Consider the following 21,672-nt stretch of genomic DNA (forward strand, 5'->3'; position numbering starts at 1 on the left):
AAAGTACCATAATAGAACCGTGTGGGGAGCCAGGCTGTAGTACAACGGGTTAAGTGCAGGTGGTACAAAGCCTAAGTATTCTTGCTAAGCCCTTGGCTCCCCACCTGCAGGGGAGTCGCTCCACAGGTAGTGAAGCAGGTCTGCAGGTGTCTTTTCTCTCCCCCTGTCTTCCCCTCCTCTCGTCCATTTCTCTCTATCTTATCCAACAAGAACAATAATAACAACAACTATGATAAACAACAACGGCAACAAAAAGGGAATAAATATTTTAAAAAATAGAACGTGTGCAGAAAAATCACCAAAAATGCCTCCCAATAACATAAACAGATAAGCAAGAATGTTAGATTTCACTGGCAAAGATCCTTCAGTCACCTCACTTTTCAAACAGAAGGACTATGAGTATTCCAAATACCAGTTCTCTTTCAGTTCTCCTAATATGCCTGTCATGAATCTAAGCTATCAAAAAGTATTACAAAGCTGAAGAGAGGCATGAATTTGACAGCCTTTTCAGGGTCCTTCCAAGAATAGGGCCAATAACATCTACTTCAAACAGAATTATCATTCTGAGTATCCTAAAGCCTGAAGGGAGAGAGGGTCATAAATAAAGCAGGAGCACCTAACCTGCTGCAGTGAAACAGTGGACCTCTCCCCTATGCCAGGAAGGGCCATCTTGTCTATAGAAAAACTGAGCTGCTCCTGGACTCCCAACTGAAAGCCAGCTCCGAAGCTGTCTTTTTTTTTTTTTTCCTTCAAATCCTAAACCTGCACAAGTCACAACATTAAGCTTGACAGATAGATGCCTCCCTCCTCCCCTTCATTTTCCTAAAATGAGTGTGCGGGGTGGGGTGGAAAGAGTTCCTTCTCCGGCAAATAATCCCCCTCCAACAAATCCCAGAGACTTGAGCCTGAGTCTCCACTTAGGGTGAACAGTGGAGGGTGACAACCAGGGGGCGGGGCAAGCTTCCTAGGACTCTGAAAGTAGTTGAGCTGTGGAGGCTGGGAGCCCCGGGAATCTAAATCAAGAACTCAGATCAGCTTCTCAGGCCACGATCAGAAAAGGCTGTTTCGTTAGGCACAGAGATCGAATGTCTAGCTCCCATAGGCTCGGGGCAGGAAGCAGACGCTGGAATCTGGGCCGGGAGGAGAGAAGGGAGGGTCTAAGGACTGATCCTGGGTTGTGACTGCGTGAAGCAAGGGTCTCTAGCCGGGCCCCGCCCCTGGGCTCCTCCCTTCCTTTTCAGACCGGACCCCGATCTGGCCAGTGATACCCTGGCCTCTCTGCTTTCCTACCCACCAACCTCTCGAGGCCACTCCTCACCCGGCTCCAGATCCAGGTTCGACTTCGTTCCTAACGTCAAGGCTCTTAGCCTCCACTTCCGGTTCCGAGGAGGCTGGTATCTGGCCCCAGGAAGTCCCACCCCCACGGGGCAGGGCCAGCCCCTTCTTCTGCCACGTCTACAGTAGGCAGGCTCTGAGGAACCCGGATGACAGCAAATGTCACTTCCTTTTTTCCAGTCGTGGCCGCGCTGAGAGGTTCCGTAAATTCCTAATACATTTCCGCTTTTTGTTGTTAGTGTCCTTGTCCCTTTATGGTCTCGCCAGCCGAGGTACAGTTGCGAAGGGTAGGTTTCGCTATCTTTAGTAATTTTCCCTCAATCAGCCTCTGAAGTATCAGTGACCTTTGATCCAGAATCCTGAATCCACTTCCTGCTGACCCTTGACCCCATTGATTTCCATCTTCGAAGGTGGCACTTATCAGTGACCTTTGCTGGTTATGAGATTTGTAGAATGTCTGTGGTAAAGGACAGTAACTCGACTTGCAGACTTAAAGGGTTCTAAGTTCTGGCTCAGTAGTGCCCTAATTTGGGTAGCTTGATCTCCAACAGTTTCGTTCATCACAAAAGAGAGAAAATACCTAATGCACGTCAAATAGCATTCTTTGAGAGGATGGAGATAACACAAGTTACGTAGAGGCTAAGCTGGCAGAGTGCGAAGTTCGAATGCCTGAAGGCCCCTTCCCTCTGGGCATCACATTTGGAGTGGCGCTCTTGTTTTCTCCTGCTGTTCTCGTGTGACATTCTATCTCATATAAGCTAAATGGTGTAAATACTTTTGTATTATTTATAAGAGAAAAGAGAGAGTACCTGAAGATCACTGGTATATGAAATGCTGGGCAATCTCATGCTTAAGAGTTAAATGCCTTACCTACTGCACCATCCCCTGGCCGAAATGGTATAAATCTCTAAAAACAAACAAACAAAAACTTTTATTTATTTATTCCCTTTTGTTGCCCTTGTTGCTTTATTGTTGTAATTATTATTGTTGTCATCATTGTTGGATAGGACAGAGAGAAATGGAGAGAGACAGAGGGGGGTAGAGAAAGAGAGACATCTGCAGACCTGCTTCATCGCCTGTGACTCCCCTGCAGGTGGGGAGCCTGGGGGGGGGGGGGGCTCGAACCACCCCTTGCGCTTTGCGCCACGTGCGCTTAAGCCTCTGTGCTACCTCCCAAAACTTTTTTTTAACAGAGCACTGCTCAGCTCTGGTTTGTGGTGGTGGGTGCAGAGGACTGAACCTGAGACCATAGCCCCTCAAGTATGAGAGTCTCTTTGCATAACCATTGTGCTGTCTTCCCTGCCCCTAAAAACAACAACAACAAATTAAAAGAAGTTATATGGACTGCCTGGCATCACAATAAGCACTCAGTAATTACTGATAGTTAGTTTTTAAAAAATCTTTATTCATTCACTAGAGAGAGAGAGGCCACCAGACCATCACTCTATAGCACGTGTAATGCCAGAGATGGAACTCAGGACATCTGATTTGCAAGTTCAAGGCTTTACCCACTGCACAACCACTGAAGCCACAGTTAGCCTAGTTATTTATTTATTTATTTGCTACTGTGTCTTGGATTAAATGCAGAGCTGAATGAACTCTGGTTTCAAGATATCATCAGACTGTTATGAGAGCTACAGTTCCTAAAATAATTATTATACCATTTGTTGCCCAGGAGGCAGTTCAGTTGATAAAGGGTTGAATTCTCAGGCATGATAAGGCTCCAACATCAGGTTTGCCAGAGTTATAAAAGTAATAATAAATTGGGAGTCGGGCGGTAGCACAGCGGTTTAAGGGTTTAAGTGCACGTGGCGCAAAGCGCAAGGACGGGCATAAGGATCCTCGTTCCAGTCCCCGGCTCCCCCACCTGCAAGGGAGTCGCTCCACAGGCGGTGAAGCAGGTCTGCAGGTGTCTTTCTCTCCCCCTCTCTGTCTTCCCCTCCTTTCTCCATTTCTTTCTGTCCTGTCCAACAACAACAATAAAACAACAAGGGCAACAAAAAGAATAAGTAAAAATTTAAAGTAATAATAATAAACGTATGCCATTTAATGAATAGCAATTATAGTTAATACTTGTAAAATGAAAATATATACATGCCCTTATTTAATGTTTTAAATAATGTTTAACTATTTAAGAATCTTATTTGGATATGGCCTAGGAGATAGCAGTGACTTATGCACTGGAGTTAGACGTTTTGGGGGTTGGGTGGCAGCGCAGCAGGATAAGCGCAAGTGGCTCAAAGCACAAGGATCTGCGCAATTGTGCGTAAGGATCCCGGTTCCTGGGCTCCCCACCTGCAGAGGAGTCACTTCACAAGCGGTGAAGCAGGTCTGCCTGTGTCTTTCTCTACCCCTCTCTCTCTTCCCCTCTCTTGATTTCTCTCTCCTATCCAACAACAACAACATCAATAATAATAATAACTACAACAATAAAGGGCAACAAAAGGGGGAAAAAAAAAAAAAGGTTTGTGTCCTGAGTGTTGGTCCTTGGCATCACATTTGCCAGAGTGAGGCTCTGGTTCTTTTTGTTCTCGCTGTGACTCTGTGTCATATTCATACATAAAATATTTTAAAATAGTTACTGTATTTGGAGCACTGCTGTATTCTGAGTCATGCTCTTGGCCCTGTGAAATAAATAGTGAGCCAAAGTTCTTGTCATACTGTTGTCAGCCCCTCGGTAACTCGGCCCTAGCCGGCTAGAATACAATAAGGGCTCTTTGTTACTTACATCATCCCAGTCTCTTGGTGCTTCCTTAGATTTGCAAACCTAACATTATTAGTTTTTTTTTTAAATTTTATTTATTGGCAGTAGCCCAGTGGGTTAAACACACGTGCCACAAAGCGCAAGGACCGGTGTAAGGATCCCGGTTCCAGCCCACGGCTCCCCACCTGCCGGGAAGTCGCTTCACAGGTAGTGAAGCAGGTCTGCAGGTGTCTATCTTTCTCTCCCCCGCTCTGTCTCCCCCTCCTCTCTCCATTTTTCTCTGTCCTATCCAACAACAACGACATCAATAACTATAATAATAAAATAACAAGGGCAACAAAAGAGAATAAACAAATTTAAAAAGTATTTATTTATTGGACAGCCAGAAATCTAGAGGGAAAGGGGCAACAGACAGAGAGACACCTGCAGCCCTGCTTCACCACTTGCAAAGTTTTCCCCATGCAGGTGGGGACTGGGGGCTCGAACCCAGTTCTTTGAGCATTGTAACATGTATGCTCAACCAGGTGCTCCACCACCTGGCCCCATATTAGTTGTTGTTAAGGACAAACTAGGTCATTAATTGGACCGAGAAGATAGCACAGAAGTTATACAAAAAGAATTACTAAACTTGGGGTTCTGGTGTCCCAGGCTCCATTACTAGCACCACCACAAACCAGAGCTCAACAGTTCTATGATTAAAACTTTAAAAAGTAAATAAGGGGGAGTCGGGGGTAGCGCAGCAGGTCTTAACAGGTGGTGCAAATGCAAGAACCAACTGACATAAGGATCCTGCTCCCCCCCACACCTGCAGGGGGGGTCGTTTCACAAGCGATGAGGCAGTTGTCTTTCTCCCCCTCTCTGTCTTCCCCTCCTCTCTCCATTTCTCTCTGTCCTGTCTAACAACGAGGACATCTATAACAATAACAGTAACTACAACAATTAAAAAAACAAGGGCAACAAAAGGTAATAAATAAATAAATATATTTTTAAAAAAGTAAATAAGGGGTGGTCCAGGAGGTTGCACAGTGGATAAAGTGTTGGATTCTCAAGCAGGAGGTCCTGAATTCAATGCCTGGCAGCACATGTACCAGAGTGATGTCCTGTCCTCTGTCTATCTCTCTCTATCTTCATGAATAAACAAATAAAATATTTTTAAAAATCTTATTGATTGTTATTAAATGAATTTAAAAAAGTAAATAAGGGTGGGGAAGGTAGCATATTGGTTATGCAAAGAGACGCTCATGTATGAAATCTGAAGTTCTAGGTTCAATCCTCTACACCACCATAAGCCAGAACTGAGTTGTGCTCTGGTAAAAATAAATAAATAAATAAATAAATAAATATATTTTTGAGAGGCCAGGCAGTGGCACACCTGGTTAAGCACACATGTTAACAGAGCGCAAGGACCTAGGTTCAAGCCCCTGGTCCCCAACTGCAGGGGAAGGGAGGCTGCAGAGTCTTTCTCTCTTAAGCTATTTTTTTTAACATATATCTTTTTCTGAGAGTCGGGCGGTAGGGCAGTGGGTTAAGCACACATGGCGCAAAGCGCAAGGACCCACGTAAGGATCCTGGTTCAAGCCCCTGGCTCCCAACCTGCTGGGGCGTTGCTTCACAGGCGGTGAAGCAGGTCTGCAGGTGTCTATCTTTCTCTCCCCCTCTCTATCTTCCCCTCCTCTCTCCATTTCTCTCTGTCCTATCCAACAACAACGACAGTAATAACTGCAACAAGGGCAACAAAAGGGAATAAATACTTTCTTTAAAATATTTTTTTTTCTTTATTTATTGTTTTAAATCAGAGCACTGTTCAACTCTGGCTTGTGGGAGATTGAACCTGGGACTTGGAGCCTCAGGCATGAGAGCTCTTTGCATAACCATGCTATCTACCCTCTGCCCTATTTTTTTTTTTTTTTTTGCCTTCTGGGGCTTGGTGTGGCACTACGATGAATCTACTGCTCCTGGAGGCCAGTTTTTCCTTTTTCTTTTCTTTTTTTTTAATTTTTAGTTGAATAGGACAGAGAAATTGAAAGACAAAGGGAAGATACAGAGGAAGAGAGAGACACCTGCAGACTTGCTTCACCACTTGTGAAGCGACTCTCCTCTAAGTGGAGAGCTGGGGGTCAAACCTGGATTCTTCAACGGGTCTTTGCACTTTGTACTATGTGCACTTAACCTAGTGTGCTACCACCTTGCTCCCACTCTTCTCTCTATCTCCCACTTCCCTCTCAATTTCTCTCTGTCTCTATTCAATAATAAATAAAATAAAAATATTTTAAAATAATGCTATTATTAAAATTGTAGGAACTGGAAGGTAACTTACTTTAGTTTGGATTGAGATGTACTAGTGTATATTATTAGTAGTTGGTAGTATGCCAAGTTAAATTAATACTTGTTGAAAGGGCCAGGGAGATAGACTAATGGTTATACAACAAACAAACAAACAAAAAACTTCCTCTCCCTACCTGCAGGGGGTTCGCTTCACAAGTGGTGAGGTGAGGCAGGTCTGCAGGTGTCTATCTTTCTCTCCCCCTCTCTGTCTTCTTCTCCTCTCTGGATTTCTCTCTGTCCTATCCAACAATAACAATAACAACTGCAACAACAACAACAAGAAAAACTTTCTTGGGGCCAGGAGGTGTGCACCTGGTAAAGTGCACACACTACAGTGATAAGGACCTAGGTTCAAGCCCCTGGTTCCCACCTGCAGGGGGAAAGCATCACAAGTGGTGAGGCAAGGCTGCAGGTGTCTCTCTGTCTCTCTCACTCTCTGTCTCTCCCTTCCCTATCAATTTCTCCTTGTCTCTATCCAATAATAAAGAAATAAAATTTTTAAAAAACCACAAAAAAATTTCTTGCGCCTGAAACCCCAAGATCCTAGGTTCAGTTCCTGGCACCAGCATAAGCCAGAGCTGAGCAGTCTTCTGATAAATAAAATTAATAGGTTGAGAGTCGGGCGGTAGTGCTCAGGTGGTGCAAAGCGCAAGGGCCAGCGTAAGGATCCTGGTTCAATCTCCCGACTCCCCGGCAGGGCAGTTGCTTCACAAGAGGTTAAGCAGGTCTGCAGGTGTCTGTCTTTCTCTCCTTCTCTCTGTCTTCCCCTCCTCTCTCCATTTCTCTTTCCTATCCAACAACGACATCAATAACAACAACAATGATAACTACAATAATAAAAAAACAAGGACAACAAAAGAGAATAAATAAATAATGAAATGAATACTATTAAAAATAAATATATAAATAGGTTTTTTAAAAAGGTGGGAGTGGCCAGGAAGTGGTACAATGGATAAAGCATTGGACTCTCAAGCATGAGGTTCAATCCCCCGCAGCACATGTACCAGAGTGATGTCTGGTTCTTTCTCTCTCTCCTCCTGTCTTTCTCATTAATAAATAAATAATGAAAGGAGACCACCCAGACCGAAACAAGACAGGACTAGAATGACCACAGGAACCCAGTAAATCACCCGTGAGTACAAACACGCGTGGCTGGTGACAGAGAGGAGAGAGGGGCCTAAGGAGAGATTAAGTGACTGCTAACAGTTCAACAGCTTATCAGTGGAGACACCACCTCCAGTCTGCTCCACAACAAGGGGACAGCTGAAGGGAGGAAAGGACTCCCCAGAGACTCACCAAGTGCAATTCTGAGTCTCCATTGCTACTACCCTCAGAATCTGGAGCAGCAACAGGAAGGGACACCAGGGGACAGAGATCTAACCGGGAAACTCAGGAGAAGACCTATACCTCGGTGGCATAGCTGAGGGGCTGTGAAAGTCTCTTTGCACAACCACTGGATTATCTCTGCCACACCCTGCTTTATCTCTTGGTCAGGAGTCAGTGATTAAGCGAAGAAGCCTATTGATAGTTTAAAAGCCCTCAGGCACCCATAGCCTACAGGAAAGAAAAAAAAAAAGGCTTTTACACCACTGAGCTCCAACTCAGGGATTGAAAAAAAAACTGTTAACTTCCACCACAGTAAACCCTTTAATTAAATTACTTAGACACAAGTCAATCCAGGCAATAGTGATCAATAATTTGAAAAGTACTGATAAAGGGAACTCATAACATAATATATAAAATGGTTAAAACAACAAGAAAAAATATTGGAGACTCGAACCAGGACAAGAGTCCAGCTAAAAGTCCTCCAGAGGGTGAAGCACAAAACAACGAGTTCAACATCCAAACATTAGCTAAGGAAATAATAACAGGAGTGAGTAAAGAATTTGAAAAAATTGTAATCAGAAATGCAGGAACAAGACTGGGAGTATGGACCGACCAGTCAACGCCCATGTTCAGCGAGGAAGCAATTAGAGAAGCCAGACCTTCTACCTTCTGCAACCCTCAATGACCCTGGGTCCATGCTCCCAGAGGGATAGAGAATGGGAAAGCTATCGGGGGAGGGGGTGGGATATGGAGATTGGGCGGTGGGAATTGTGTGGAGTTGTACCCCTCCTACCCTATGGTTTTGTTAATTAATCCTTTCTTTAAAAAAAAAAAAAAAAGAATTGGGCTCGGGTGGTGACACACCTCGTTGAATAAACATATTACCATACTCAAGGACCTGGGTTCAAGCTCCCAGTCCCCAGTGTAGGGGTGGGGTGGGGAAGCTTTACAAGTGGTGAAGCAATACTGCAAGTATCTTTCTCTCTCCTCCCCCCCCCCTCGCTTCCAGGGTTATCACTGAGGCTCAGTGCCAGCACTATAAATCCATTGTTCCCAGTGGACATTTTTATCATTTTTATTGGCTAGGACAGAGAGAAGTTGAGAGAGGAGGGGGAGATAGAGAAGGAGAGAGAAAGGTAGATACCTGCAGATCTGTTTCACCGCTTGTTGCAGGTGGGGAGCTGGGGGCTCGGAAAAAAAAAAAAAAAGAAAAGAAATGCAGGAACAACAAATGAGAATATGGAAGAAAATTCTAATAATCTCATGGTTATTAGAGAGCTGAAAGCTGAAATCTCTGAGCTAAGAAGGCAACTAGCTGAACAAGCTAAAACAGTATCAGAGCAGGGCAACAAAATAGATGAACTCCAGAAAGCAGTAGAGGGCAGAGAGAATAGAATCTATGAGGCTGAAGACAGAATTAGCAAGATTGAGGATGAATTAGAGACAACTAAAAAAGAAGTAAGAGATCTCAAAAAGAGATTAAGAGATGCTGAAAACAACAACAGAGTCCTATGGGATGACTTCAAAAGAAACAATATACGCATTATTGGCTTACCAGAGGAAGAAAGAGAAGGAGAGGAAGAAAGCATTCTCCAGGCCATAATAGCTGAAAATTTCTCTAGTCTAGACAACACCAAAGACATAAAGATTCAAGAAGCCCAGAGGGTCCCAAACAGAATTAACCCAGACCTAAAGACACCAAGACATGTCATACTTAGAATGGAAAGGAATAAGGATAAAGAAAGGATCCTCAAGGCTGCAAGAGAAAAACAAAGAGTCACCTACAAAGGAAAACCCATAAGATGAGCAGCAGACTTCTCCATACAAACACTACAGGCCAGAAGAGAATGGCAAGATATCTATCGAGTGCTCAATGAGAAAGGCTTTCAGCCAAGAATACTATATCCTGCTAGATTGTCATTCAGACTAGATGGAAGCATCAAAACCTTCTCAGACAAGCAACAGTTGAAGGAAGCAACCATCACCAAGCCTTCCCTGAAAGAAGTTCTGAAAGGTCTCCTATAAACAACCAGACCACCACAAATAGGACATATATCAAAACACTCTAAAACTCTACAAGAATGGCGTTAAAATATCTTCAATAAATAAATAATGAAAAAAAAAAAAAGAGTGGGCTGGCTGTGGTGCCCCTGGGTGGTACACATGTCACAGTACACAGTCATGTTCAAGTCCCCACCCCCACCTAAAGGGGAAACTTCACAAGCAGTGAAACAGTGCTACAGATGTCTTTCTCCCACTCTATCCCCCCTTCTTTCTAGATTTCTCTGTCTTTATCCAATAAATAAATAAACAACATATTAAAATAATTCCATTAATAAAGAATGCCTTAACATTGGGCCCAGAACTGCAATGAAATCTCCATTTTGATGAATACATATGGTCTTTTTATTTGTTTATTTTTATTTTTACCAGAGCATTGCTCAGCTCTGACTTATGGTGGTGTGGCAGATTGAACCTTAGGCCTTGGAGGTCTCAGATATTATAGTCTGTTTGCTATTATGCTATCTCCCCCACACATATGATCTCTTTTTTTTTAAAGATAATTTATATATATATTAGAAAGATAGGAGGAGCGAGAGAAAGAACCAGACATCAGGGAGTTGGGTGGTAGTGCAGCGGTTTAGTGGCGCAAAGCACAAGGACCGGAGTAAGGATCCCAGTTCGAGCCCCCGGCTCCCCACCTGTAGGGGAGTTGCTTCATAGGCAGTGAAGCAGGTCTGCAGGTGTCTATATTTCTCTCCCCCTCTCTGTCTTCCCCTCCTCTCTCCATTTCTCTCTGTCCTATTTAACAATGACGACATCAACAACAACAATAATGGAAAAAAAAAAAAGGGAAAATAAATATAGAAAAAGTAAAAAAAGAAAAACATTCAAAAAAAAAAAAAAAAGAACCAGACATCAATCTGGTACATGTGCTGCCGAGGATTGAACTCAGGACCTCATGCTTGAGTCTAATGCCTTAGCCACTGCGTCATCTCCTGGACCACCACATATGGTTTTTTTAAAAAAGATTTATTTATTAGGGTCAGGGAAATAGCTCAGCTTGTTATTTATGACTAAGACAGAGTAAGAAAGAAGAGAGTATCACTCTGGCATATGTGCTGCCAGGAACTGAATTTGGGATCTCATGCTTTATCCACTGTGCCACCTTCAGAGACACAATACATAAATTCATACAACAAGGGTGTACAATTTTCTGGGGATCTTGGGAACTTGTGGGACAAACCCAGACATTCCTTCCTCTGGAATTGAAATCGCTTCTGCTTTTTTGAGGAAAACAGCTGGGATTAGTGCATAATCCTATCAGGGAAGGTACAGTCCCTAAAAGGGTTTATGCTAGTTACACAGAGCCTAAAGAACTGGTACTCTGAGTTCTGCGTACAAGACCCATGTAGGAGAATGAGGACAGGGAAGGGCAGAAGTTTTGCTATAATTAGATCTGAGAGTTATACCACTGAGGGAGGGAGGGGAGTACAGCCGACAACTATTTTGAGCACAGCTCCGATTGACAGGACACATGTGCTGGACTGTACTGATCTAAGGGCCAAGTTGCCTGCCTGTGGTGTGTGGTGTATGTGTGTATGTGTGTTGGGGAGGGGGGGCGGGTAAGGCCTGGGGCAGCAGAGGCAGGACAGCCAGACAGGCCGGACGGGGTACCAGCACTTCAACTTCTCCCCCTGGGACACTGTCCAAACTCTAAGGGATTTAGGCCAAGCTGAGAAATGGGTGCTGAGGAGAAGGTGCTGGTCACACTGTCGGGGGGAGCTCCCTGGGGCTTCCGACTTCAGGGGGGGGCCGAACAGAGGAAACCCTTACAGGTGTCCAAGGTAAGGGAGAGTCCCTAAATTGAAGTTTCAGGGGAAAAGGAGCCTAAGGGAAGCTGGGAAATCATGTGGTGGCCCATGGGGGAGAAGTGGGAGGTTGTGTAGAGAAATGGAGTGGGTAGGTGGGCAGGAAAGCATGTTCTTGTCTGTGGGGGTATCTGAGCATAGGCATCTTGTAGAGGGTCCTCAGGAAATGGAAGTCCTGGTATTCCAGAACAGGACTGCTTTAGTTCCCTCTGGTGCCACCATAGCAGAGATATGAGCCTAGGTATCCAGCTTTTGGTCTCCTGGGTCTGTGCTACTACTCCAAACTCCAGGAAATGTAGGAAAGTTTCTTATTTCTTTCTAACTAAACTGATATGTGATAAGCTAAAGCTGTCTCACCCAGCCCTGCCCTGTCCTGCCCTGTTTTTCCCTTCCCTGTTCTGCTCATGCTTTCAGTGCTCTTTTATTTTTTTTTTTTTACCAAAGCTAAATTCTTCTTCTCCATAGGCAAGACTTTTTCTTTCAAGGTGCTAGGAGGGTTATGAAAAGATTTTGCCTGCCAGATGAAATTGTTACCCTTTTGGTTTCACTATGCCTATGTAATTTTCTTGATTGTAAAATGTGGCTAGTAATAGTAACTATTCATAGAATCTAAGAATTGAATACAATAATACAAATAAAGTGCTTAGCATAGTGCCTAACATTTAGTAAGTACTCAATAAGCAATAGTCCTGTTATTATGTGTACATATATGGCACACCATCATAATCTTCTAGAATTAGGATTTATTTTCATTATATATGTGTGTATATATTACATTATAATGAATTATTTTTGAAAGCAATCAGAACACTGCTCAGTTCTGGTTTATGATGGTAGCAGGAATTGAACTTGGTGCCTCTGGAGTCTCAGGCATGTATATCCTGTACTATGTAACAATGAATTATCTCCTCAGCCCCTGTTCTAAAATCTTGACTCAGCAGACAATGGAACTCCAAGGCCTAGAAGGGGACTGATGGCTGTTATAGATACTGCCTTTGGAGAAATGTTTTGGGGGGATAATAGCCGCTATTTATAGTACCTTCTCCCCTACATTTTTCCCTGATTTTCTTTTTTGCCACCAGGGATATATCCATGGGGCACAATGCCCACAGGATGTACCCCCTCTTCCCCATGGCATATATATTGATAGGACAGAGAAACTGAGAGGGGATAGTTAGAGAGGAAAAAAAGTGAAACTCCTGCAACACTGTTTTACCACTCATGAATCGCAGGTGGGGCTGGGGGTTGAAGCTGGGTCCTTGCACACAGTAACATGTGTGCCCACTAGGTGCTTCACCACCCAGCTCCTGACCCTCTGACACTCTTAATTCATTGACAGCCCTGACTTCCTGAACTTTCTCCCTCCCAGTATCCCTTTACTGCAGTCCCATACCCTTCCCTACTCTTTCTTACCCAGCATAGTAAAATTTCCTCCACACATGGGACTTTTCTGTTTGTTTTTGTTTTTTCTTTTTTGCCTCTAGGATTATTACTGGGGCTCGGTGCCCGCACCACGAATCCACTACTCCTGGAGTCTATTTTTTCCCTTTTGTTGCCCTTCTTGTTTTATTGTTGTTGTTATTGATGTCTTCGCTGTTGGATAGGACAGAGAGAAATGTAAAGAGGAGAAGACAGAGAGGGGGAGAGAAAGATAGCCACCTGCAGACCTGCTTCACTGCCTTTGAAGCGACCCCCCTGCAGGTGGGGAGCTGGGGGTTCGAACCGGGATTCTTATGCCGGTCCTTGTGCTTCACTCCATGTGTGCTTAACCCGCCGGGCTTACTACCTGACCCCTGAGCATTTTCTGTGTTAACTCCTTTTATTCTATTCTTTGGAACTTTCCTTCACCATCTTTCTAGATCCGAAGACGGAGCCAGGCTGGCAGAGCTGGACTCCGAGAAAGGGACCAGCTTTTGGCCATCAATGGAGTCTCCTGTACTAGCCTCTCTCATGCCAGTGCCATGAGTCTCATCGATGCCTCAGGGAATCAGCTTGTCCTCACTGTGCAGAGGTATGAACCCATCCCATTTCACCTCTGTCCCCCTAGTCTAGGGATTCTATTGCCTGTCTCAGCTGACCTGACTTCAGCTACTATCAAGTACCCATTTCTGCTTAAGCATTTATGCTGGACTGTGGGTATTTGTACATGTTTCCCAATGGGCAGATAAGGGATGAGGGCATTGAGTAGGTAATTGAGTTTGGGAGCCTATTTCAACCCATTAGCCTGTGTCCTCCCCATTACATCTTCTGTTAAGTCCATTTCTATCATAACACTCCATATTTGCCTTCCATTTAAAACAGTATTTATTTATTTATTTATTTATTTATTTCATATGAGGTAGAGACAGTTTCATATAAGAGGGAGGGAGGGAGGGACGGAGATAAGGAAAGAGAAAGAGAGGAAGGGAGAGGAACTGGAATTCCAATACATGTGGTGCCAGGATTAAACCAGGAGCTACAGGCACACACGTCCCAAGGTCTTCAGCTTGAGCTATTTCCCAGACTATATACCTCCCAATTTTTCTTAGAAATTTATTCTTTCTAGCTCATTAATTTTGCTTATACCACAGTTCTCTCCCCCACCCCTTACCTCCTCCTACCCCTTCTACATCTTCCTGTCAATCTCAGCCCATTTTTCAAGTTTTTTTTTTTTTTTTAATCTCTTCTATCCAGGCTAGAGGATGAGGGGCCTGTGCGATCTCCATCCCCCAGTGAGCTTCAGGTGCTATCACCCTTGTCCCCTATGAGTCCTGAGCCCCCTGGAGCTCCAGTTTCTCAGCCTCTTCAGCCTGGGAGCCTTCTCTCACCTCCTGACAGTGAAGCATACTACGGAGAGACAGACAGTGATGCTGATGGCCCTGCCACCCAGGAGAAGCCCCGCCGCCCCCGCCGCCGAGGCCCTACAAGGCCTGCTCTTCCAGGAGCCCCACCTGATGAGGTCTACCTGTCTGATAGCCCTGCAGAGCCAGCAGCTGCTATCCTTGGCCCTGCTAGCCAGGGTGACAGCCGTGTGAGCTCCCCATCATGGGAGGATGGGGAAAGTCTTCAGCCACCCTCAGCTGAGGCTCTGCTGTTGCCCCATGGCCCGCTTCGTCCTGGCCCTCATCTCATCCCTATGGTGGGACCTGTTCCCAATCCAGTGGCCGAAGATCTTACTACCACTTACACCCAGAAGGCCAAACAAGCCAGTAAGTGCTTGAACCCCCTTTCCCTAACCAAATCCTTCCATCTGAACTCTAAATCTACCCTTCCATAACTGCCCATTCTGCCTACCTTATGCTTCCTTTGGATACAGTTTTGGGGACAAGTGGAGAAAAGGCCTGAGTAGTAGTAATGATTCACGGTTTTAATTATTTTGCTGTTTGTGGCTAAAAGGTACAGGTGGTTTGGGGGTTGGGAGGTGGTGCATCCAGTAGAATGCCCACATTACCGTGTGCAAAGGTCTCGATTCAAGCCTATACACACGCACGCAAGCATGTGGGCACACAGGTGGTGTGTTTCATGAGCAGTGAGCCAGTGCTGCAGCTATCTCTCCTTCTCCCTCTTAATTTCTGTCTAAAAAACAAAAAACAAACAAACAAAAAACTCTAACCCAAGAACAGCATAACTAGGGACATGAGTTCATGGTTTTCTTGTTGTTGCTATGATCTCATTAGATATCAGACAGGATTAAGGAATTCTGCAGATATGGAAAAGAGAAGTATTCGATGAGCAAGACCCACAGAGAGAGGGGGAAAAAAAAGAAGTATTTGAAAGCAGGACAAGGCTTTAGCATTAACTGTAGGCATAGTACTAGAACTATCTTTGATACTTGTAAATTCAGTTAGGACTTCTGAGGATAGGTGGCTATGGAACAGTCATGAGAAGTGGTAGAGGGACAGACCCTTTGCTCCTTATTTCAGGCACAAATGTAGGACTGGATAGAAAAAGACTAGTTCTGGGTGGGGGTAGGTAGATAGCATAATGGTTATGCAAACAGACTGTCATACTTGAGGCTCTGAAGTCCCAGGTTCAATCCCCTGCACCCCCATAAGCCAGAGCTGAGAAGTGTTCTGGTAAAATAAATAAATAAATAGAAAAAAAGCTAATTCAATTTATCTTAGGCACTTTGCTATTTTTGATGTGAGCTACAGAATAGTGTCTTAGAATGAACCTTTCCCCTGTTCTGTGTCCTCCATGTCTGTCCCCCAGATATCTTTGTCACCTTGGAAATCCCAGGATTATCCCTCTGGTTTTTATCTCCCGTTGTTCTCCCTCTACCATTCTTATTTTTGGTCTATAAAATGTGGTGTTTTGGTCTAGAATAGAGGCTAAGGATGTGACAGTTTAGAGTCTGACATCCTTGAGAGTATCCAGCATTCCACAAAGAAATTCCAGATACATGCCCAGGGTCCCGTATTTGTCCTCAGTTCTCACCCCCTCCCTTTCCTCCAGGCTGGGTGACACTGTGGTTAGTGGCTCAGGGATATTTTTAGCCAACCAGACCTTATTGTCGAGTGGGATATGCTGGGGGAAGGGTAGACAGGTGCCCGTGTCCATCACACGAGGGCTTGTGGGGCTGCCAGAGAAGGGAGGGGGCCAGGCTCCAAAAATAGCAGAGTGAGCTCATTCAGCTGCCAGCTCTGGGGACTAGACAAAGGGGCTTTAAAAGGCGTGGGGGTTAGCTCTAGCTGGTCCTGCTCCAGCTAAGACTGCCTTTCTCGGCATGGAGACCTTTGAGCCCATCAGCCAAGAGCCTCTGAGCCAGGCCAGCTGCAACAAAGACTCAAGTCCAATTCCTGAGTTCCAGGACTCATTTTATGCAGGTACTACCTTCCTATAGCTGGGAGAGTTCTGGGGTCTAGAATGGATACGGAATACACCAATAGTTTAGGAAGGGAGGGGCATCTTTGGGAATGGTCTTCCTCTCCTGCCCCCTCCTTTTTGATTTCCTCAACCTTCTTTTTTCAGGAGAGTTTCATTGCCCCAGTCTCAGAATGAGCTGATGCTATAGCACATGGCAAAGGGATTCACAGTCACAAGGACTATGTAAAATTCAGGGGGAGAGACTGTATGGGAGAAAGTGTGAGTGATTTATGAATGTTTAATGGTATGTATGTGGAAATCCCTGGAAGAAGATATGCATCAACAAGAAAGTCTACATACAGGTGCAGCTTGTAGCAAGAAAACTCTGATAATAATGTTTATTCATTGTGGGCCTTAGAACTGCTGTTCATTAAGTTTACCAACAATATCTCACTTAATCCTCACAGCAAGTCTATGAGATAGTCATTATCATCATCATTTACAGATGAAACTGAATTTACAGAGAAAACTGAATGTCAGTGAGATGAAATAACTCTTCCAAGGGAAAAAAGAAAACTAACCAAACTGACTCCAATGCCAGTTTCTCACCCACAGTACTACAGCATGGTGTAATTATTGGGGTGAACATAATTAGAAAGGAGCTTGGTAGTGTGAGTGGACAACAAACGGAATTCCTAAAATTGGGAGGTGGAACTGGGGAGTATAGACCAGAGGGTACCTGTGTCTTAGGGACCTAACAACAGGGCAACCCCCCTCACTTCCTGGCCCTACCCCACAGGCCCTACAAACTTAGGGAAACCCATCCAACCCCCATTATCGCATAGTCTTTGTATGCCTGCCTGGGCTTTCTGCTTGAAAGGCTTGGCAAGCCGGGAGTACTCCTGACCCTCATAGAAGCCCAGCCCCACTTTCACACTGTGCTTGGAGGGAAGACTGCATGACTTTGAAGCAATTTTAAAGATCTGAAGGCTTCCTTGGAGAGCAGCTCTCTGGCTTTTTTCAGTATTTGGGATCTGAGGCCACCTTTGGCTTTGAGGGGTAGGGAAGTGCCTTGGCAGCTGGAAGGCCAACATTAGCTCTTAAGTTTATATCAGTTGTTAGTGAAAGGGTCACTGTAGAGGGAACTCTGGGAAGAAGGGCCATCTGGAGAATGCATCCATATGAATGTCAGAGCAAGTGTGTTTCTTTGTGGACACATGTACTTAGATGTAGGTATATGAACTGGGGTATGTATAAGCTAAGGATACATGTGAGTGAGAGAGAAAAGTACTTATGAGAAAACATGCCCACAGTTGGCTTTCATTTAGACCTGTATTTCTGCTGAAATAAAGTGTAGTCAGCATATTTCTATGAATTTATATGATGTGGAGTTGGGATGAAGATCCTTGTTGTTCAGAGTCCTCTGTGTCCATAAATATACAGGTAACCTGGGGAAGAGGGACTAAATCCTAAACTTTCTGAGAAGGCTCTTAGTCTGGCCTGTGGTGGAAGAAAAGTATCTCTTTCCATTTTTTTCTCTCCCTGGGACCTGCCTCAATCCCCTATCTGTTAGGGGAAATAGCTCTCCCCAGAAGAGGCAAAAGAGGAATGTGTGTGGGTTAAGAGCACCTCTTGGGAGTGATAAGAATAGAGGGATGAGAGGCTAGAAAGAGCACTCTGGTCAGAGTGCTGTCAGGGCAGCCAGCTAGATTGCCTTCCCTTCAGCTGTCCTTGGTTTCACCTTTCCCCCTACTCTCTCTCCCCCAAATCAAAGGACTGTGTCACAGGGAGGAGATATTGTGGGACGGGCCTGTGAAAAGCTGGGAGGTAGGTGGCCTGACAGAGCTGACTGGGGTAGGATTGAAAACCTTGAGGAACAGGACCGTTAGAGACTCGCTGACCCTTCTGTCTCCTGACCTCTCCAGAACTGCAACGGGCAGAGAGCCTCCAAGAGAAGAGTGTGAAAGAGGCCAAGACCAAGTGCCGAACAATTGCATCCCTGCTAACTGCAGCTCCCAACCCCCACTCAAAGGGGGTGCTTATGTTTAAGAAACGGAGGCAGAGAGCCAAGAAGTACACCCTAGTGAGTTTTGGGGCTGCCACTGGAACAGGTACTGAAGAGGAGGAAGCCGGCGTCCCTCCAACCAGTGAGTCTGAGCTGGAGGAGGAGGCCTTCTCTGATGCTCGCAGCCTTACCAACCAGTCTGACTGGGACAGCCCGTATCTGGACATGGAGCTGGCCAGGCCGGGCTCAAGGGCAACCGAGGGCCAAGGCCTGGGGCAGGGAGGGCAATTGAGGGAAGCCTCTGGACGAGGAGTCCAGCTCTTTGAACAGCAGCGCCAGAGAGCGGCCTCTTGTACCCAGGAGCCCACCAGGGGTGGCACAGCAGCCATGCTTAACGGACAGGGCCTCCAGTCACCACCCCGGGCGCAGAGCGCGCCTCCTGAGGCGGCCGTGCAACCACCCAGTCCTTTGCTGGCCCCGGTTGCCAGCCCCAGCCCCTTCCTCCTCCCAAGCGGTGGAGTGTCCACCACGACCCCAAACATCTTTAACCGGTCAGCCAGGCCCTTTATCCCAGGCTTCCAAGGGCAGCGGCCAGGTACCACCTCGGTCATTTTCAGACCCCAAGGTCCCAAGAGGGTGAATCAAAGCCTGGGAGGATTCAACCCCGCCCCACCGCCCTTCCTGCCCTCTCCACAGGGCCCCAACCCTCTGCCCAGCTACATTTCAGGGGTTCCCAGCCACGTGCCGACCCCCGCATCCCCTAACATCCCACGGTCCTCGGGGCCCGTTACGGCCACCAGCTCTCTGTACATCCCAGCCCCTAATCGTCCAGTAACACCCGGCGGAGCCCCCGAGCCCTGCTCCACGCCCCCCAGCGCAGCGGCCATGACCTCCACTGCGTCTATCTTCCTCTCGGCGCCTCTGAGACAGGCCGCGCACCCAGAGGCTCTCTCCCCAGGCTCCGCAGTGCCCGAGACCCCCAGCACCCGCGAGCAGCGCATTTCGGTGCCAGCTGCCCGCACCGGCATCCTCCAGGAGGCCCGGCGCCGCGGGACCCGGAGGCAGATGTTCCGGCCGGGAAACGAGGAGACTAAGAACTCGCCCAACCCCGAGCTTCTATCGCTGGTGCAGAACCTGGATGAAAGACCCCGGGCTGGGGGTGCCGAGTCTGGACCCGAAGAGGATGCTCTGAGCCTGGGCGCGGAAGCCTGCAACTTCATGCAGCCCCTAAGGGTCAGGAGTTACAAGGCCCAACCTCACGTGACACCTAAAACCCCGCCTCCGCCTCCCATGACCCCGCCCCCTGCAACACCTAAGACTCCACCCCCTGTGGCACCTAAGCCTTCGCGTGGGTTCACTGATGGGTTAGTGAATGGGGCAGAAGCCCCTTCTGGAGTTCTACAGACACCCAAGCTTCAGGGCAGGGGTGGGGAGCTGTTCGCTAAGCGGCAGAGCCGAGCTGACAGGTTTGTGGTGGAAGCTACCCCTAGTTCTGGTCCTCGACCCAGAAGCCCTTCTCCTACTCCTTCACTGCCCCCTTCCTGGAAATATTCACCCAACATCCGTGCTCCACCTCCGATTGCTTACAATCCTCTGCTGTCTCCCTTTTTCCCTCAGGCTGCCCGAACTCTCCCTAGTAAGGTCCAATCTCAGGGTCCCCAGGCAACCCCCAAGCAGGGTATCAAGGCTCTTGATTTCATGCGCCACCAGCCATACCAACTTAAAACTGCCATGTTCTGTTTTGATGAGGCTCCCCTGACTCCTGGTTCCACCTCCTTGGCCACCCCCCAAACTACTCGAGTTCAGGAGATCCGTCGATTTTCCACTCCAGCCCCTCAGCCCACAGCAGAGCCGTTGGCCCCCACTGTGCTTGCCCCTCGAGCATCCACTACACTGGATGAGCCCATCTGGAGGGCAGAGTTGGCCTCGGCGCCCGTTCTTAGCCCGACCCCTCTTCCGGAGTCTCCTAGGGGTCTTGGAACCTCCCCCAGCTCTTGTGGTTTCCAGGTAGCCAGGCCCCGGTTTTCAGCCAACAGAACCGGGTTGCAGGCTCATGTGTGGAGGCCTGGAGCAGGCCACCACTGAGCAAGGTACAACTCCCAGGACCAAGGAGAGGTGGAACATCCAATTGGTAAAGTTGCTTTTCCTACCCCATCTTCCCACCTCTCTCAGGCATCTATCTAGAGGCCTTCCTGCCAGAGATAGTTCTGGAGTTGGTGTCCCATTCCCTCCCCTCCCCCACACCCTACTCCCAACACCCTGCTGCTTTCCAACCTGCTGCCTCAGCTTTGGAGTCTGTGCTTGTCTTTGTCACTGTAATTGCTTGCTTAGATCTCTGTCTTTATCTCTAGGTCTATGCACTCACACTCTTCCACTGGTCTTTACTTCTCTACACTGGTGCTTTTTCTCTCTGTGGGCTACATTTTAACATTCAATAAGAAGCACACAGAGAAGATACTACTGAGATCTCAGGCAAGAAACTCATCTCCAGGCAGGTAGCAAAAGAACTGAACAGACCCTACTAAGTCACTATATCTGCCTAGTTGTATATGTGTGTTTACACATGCAAGTGTATGTGCATGCGCACTGGTGTGCTCTTCCATCTGAGGCAAGACTTGCTTCTCCTTTGAAAGAGTGTTCTAAGTGAAAACCCAGTCTGGGTGTTACCATTGCACTGATGAAAGGAGGGCTGGGTAACCTCATGTGAATAGTCTATTGGAGAGGAAGATTCACTTGAATTAAAGGCCAGCAGTAGTAGCAGGTGTATAGCCTTCCCAAAATAGGGAAGTTTGAGGAGACTTGAAGGACCAGGGAAGTTTCTATAGGATGAGTTATACCAGCTGGGCCAGGAATAGAACTAAGAAACTATACCTCAGGAACTCCAGAAAGTTAGCAACTTGAGAGACCTATGAGCAAGAAGTTAAAAAAAAAGAGAAAGTGGTCCGGGAGGTGGTGCAGTGGATAAAGCATTGGACTCTCAAGCATGAGGTCCTGAGTTTGAGCCACAGCAGCACATGTACCAGAGTGATGTCTGGTTCTCTCTCTCTCTCTCCCTATCCTTCTCATTGATAAATAAAATATTAGAAAGAGAGAGAGAGAGATGAAACTTCCTCTAAGAGTGAAAAAAAAATCATTGGCTTTATTGCCACACAATCTAAGACAGAAAGGAGGAACAAAAGAGTCATGGTGTGGAAAGTCAGGCAGAAACCAGGGGCAAAATGAACTAAATGAAATTAGGTCACAGGGAGGAGCATGGTAGAGAGAGAATGCAGTGTTGGCAGAGTGAAGTTGGGTAACAAGAAGTCAACTATGTGCAAAGG

The 21,672-nt window shown here is 46.4% G+C and overlaps 2 protein-coding genes across 5 annotated transcripts in view; one reads left to right on the forward strand and one right to left on the reverse strand.

Moving 5' to 3' along the window:
* SEC24C (SEC24 homolog C, COPII coat complex component) overlaps positions 1–1,470 on the reverse strand; it is a 27,619-nt gene extending 26,149 nt beyond the window's left edge. For 2 of the 3 annotated variants that reach the window (XM_060175447.1, XM_060175335.1), the window contains exon 1: positions 1,319–1,470. The gene's annotated coding sequence lies outside the window, so the exon portion shown is untranslated. Of the gene's footprint in view, positions 1–1,298 lie in introns of all 3 variants that reach the window. The other variant, XM_060175391.1, reaches the window with a different exon arrangement.
* Positions 1,471–11,321: 9,851 nt separating this feature from the next.
* On the forward strand, positions 11,322–21,402 carry SYNPO2L (synaptopodin 2 like). Of its 2 annotated transcripts, XM_007520383.3 has the most exons (4): positions 11,322–11,538; positions 13,422–13,573; positions 14,236–14,750; positions 18,273–21,402. In XM_007520383.3, the coding sequence occupies exons 1-4, from the start codon at positions 11,434–11,436 to the stop codon at positions 20,435–20,437; spliced, it is 2,937 nt and encodes a 978-aa protein (XP_007520445.2). In that variant the 5' UTR covers positions 11,322–11,433; the 3' UTR covers positions 20,438–21,402. The 2 variants fall into 2 exon arrangements, with proteins under 2 accessions (XP_007520445.2, XP_016042441.2); XM_016186955.2 differs by lacking the exons at positions 11,322–11,538; positions 13,422–13,573; positions 14,236–14,750 and adding an exon at positions 16,210–16,367.
* The last annotated feature ends 270 nt before the right edge of the window (positions 21,403–21,672 follow it).

The sequence above is a fragment of the Erinaceus europaeus genome, chromosome 1 (genome assembly GCF_950295315.1).
Source record: "Erinaceus europaeus chromosome 1, mEriEur2.1, whole genome shotgun sequence".
Taxonomy (NCBI): domain Eukaryota; kingdom Metazoa; phylum Chordata; class Mammalia; order Eulipotyphla; family Erinaceidae; genus Erinaceus; species Erinaceus europaeus.

Excerpts from the sequence above, each read along its gene's own strand:
- SYNPO2L (XM_007520383.3), top strand. The coding sequence starts at position 11,434 with ATGGGTGCTGAGGAGAAGGTGCTGGTCACACTGTCGGGGGGAGCTCCC. Across the intron at positions 13,574-14,235 it reads CTTGTCCTCACTGTGCAGAG|GCTAGAGGATGAGGGGCCTG; the intron begins GTATGAACCCAT and ends TCTTCTATCCAG. Across the intron at positions 14,751-18,272 it reads CCAGAAGGCCAAACAAGCCA|AACTGCAACGGGCAGAGAGC; the intron begins GTAAGTGCTTGA and ends TGACCTCTCCAG.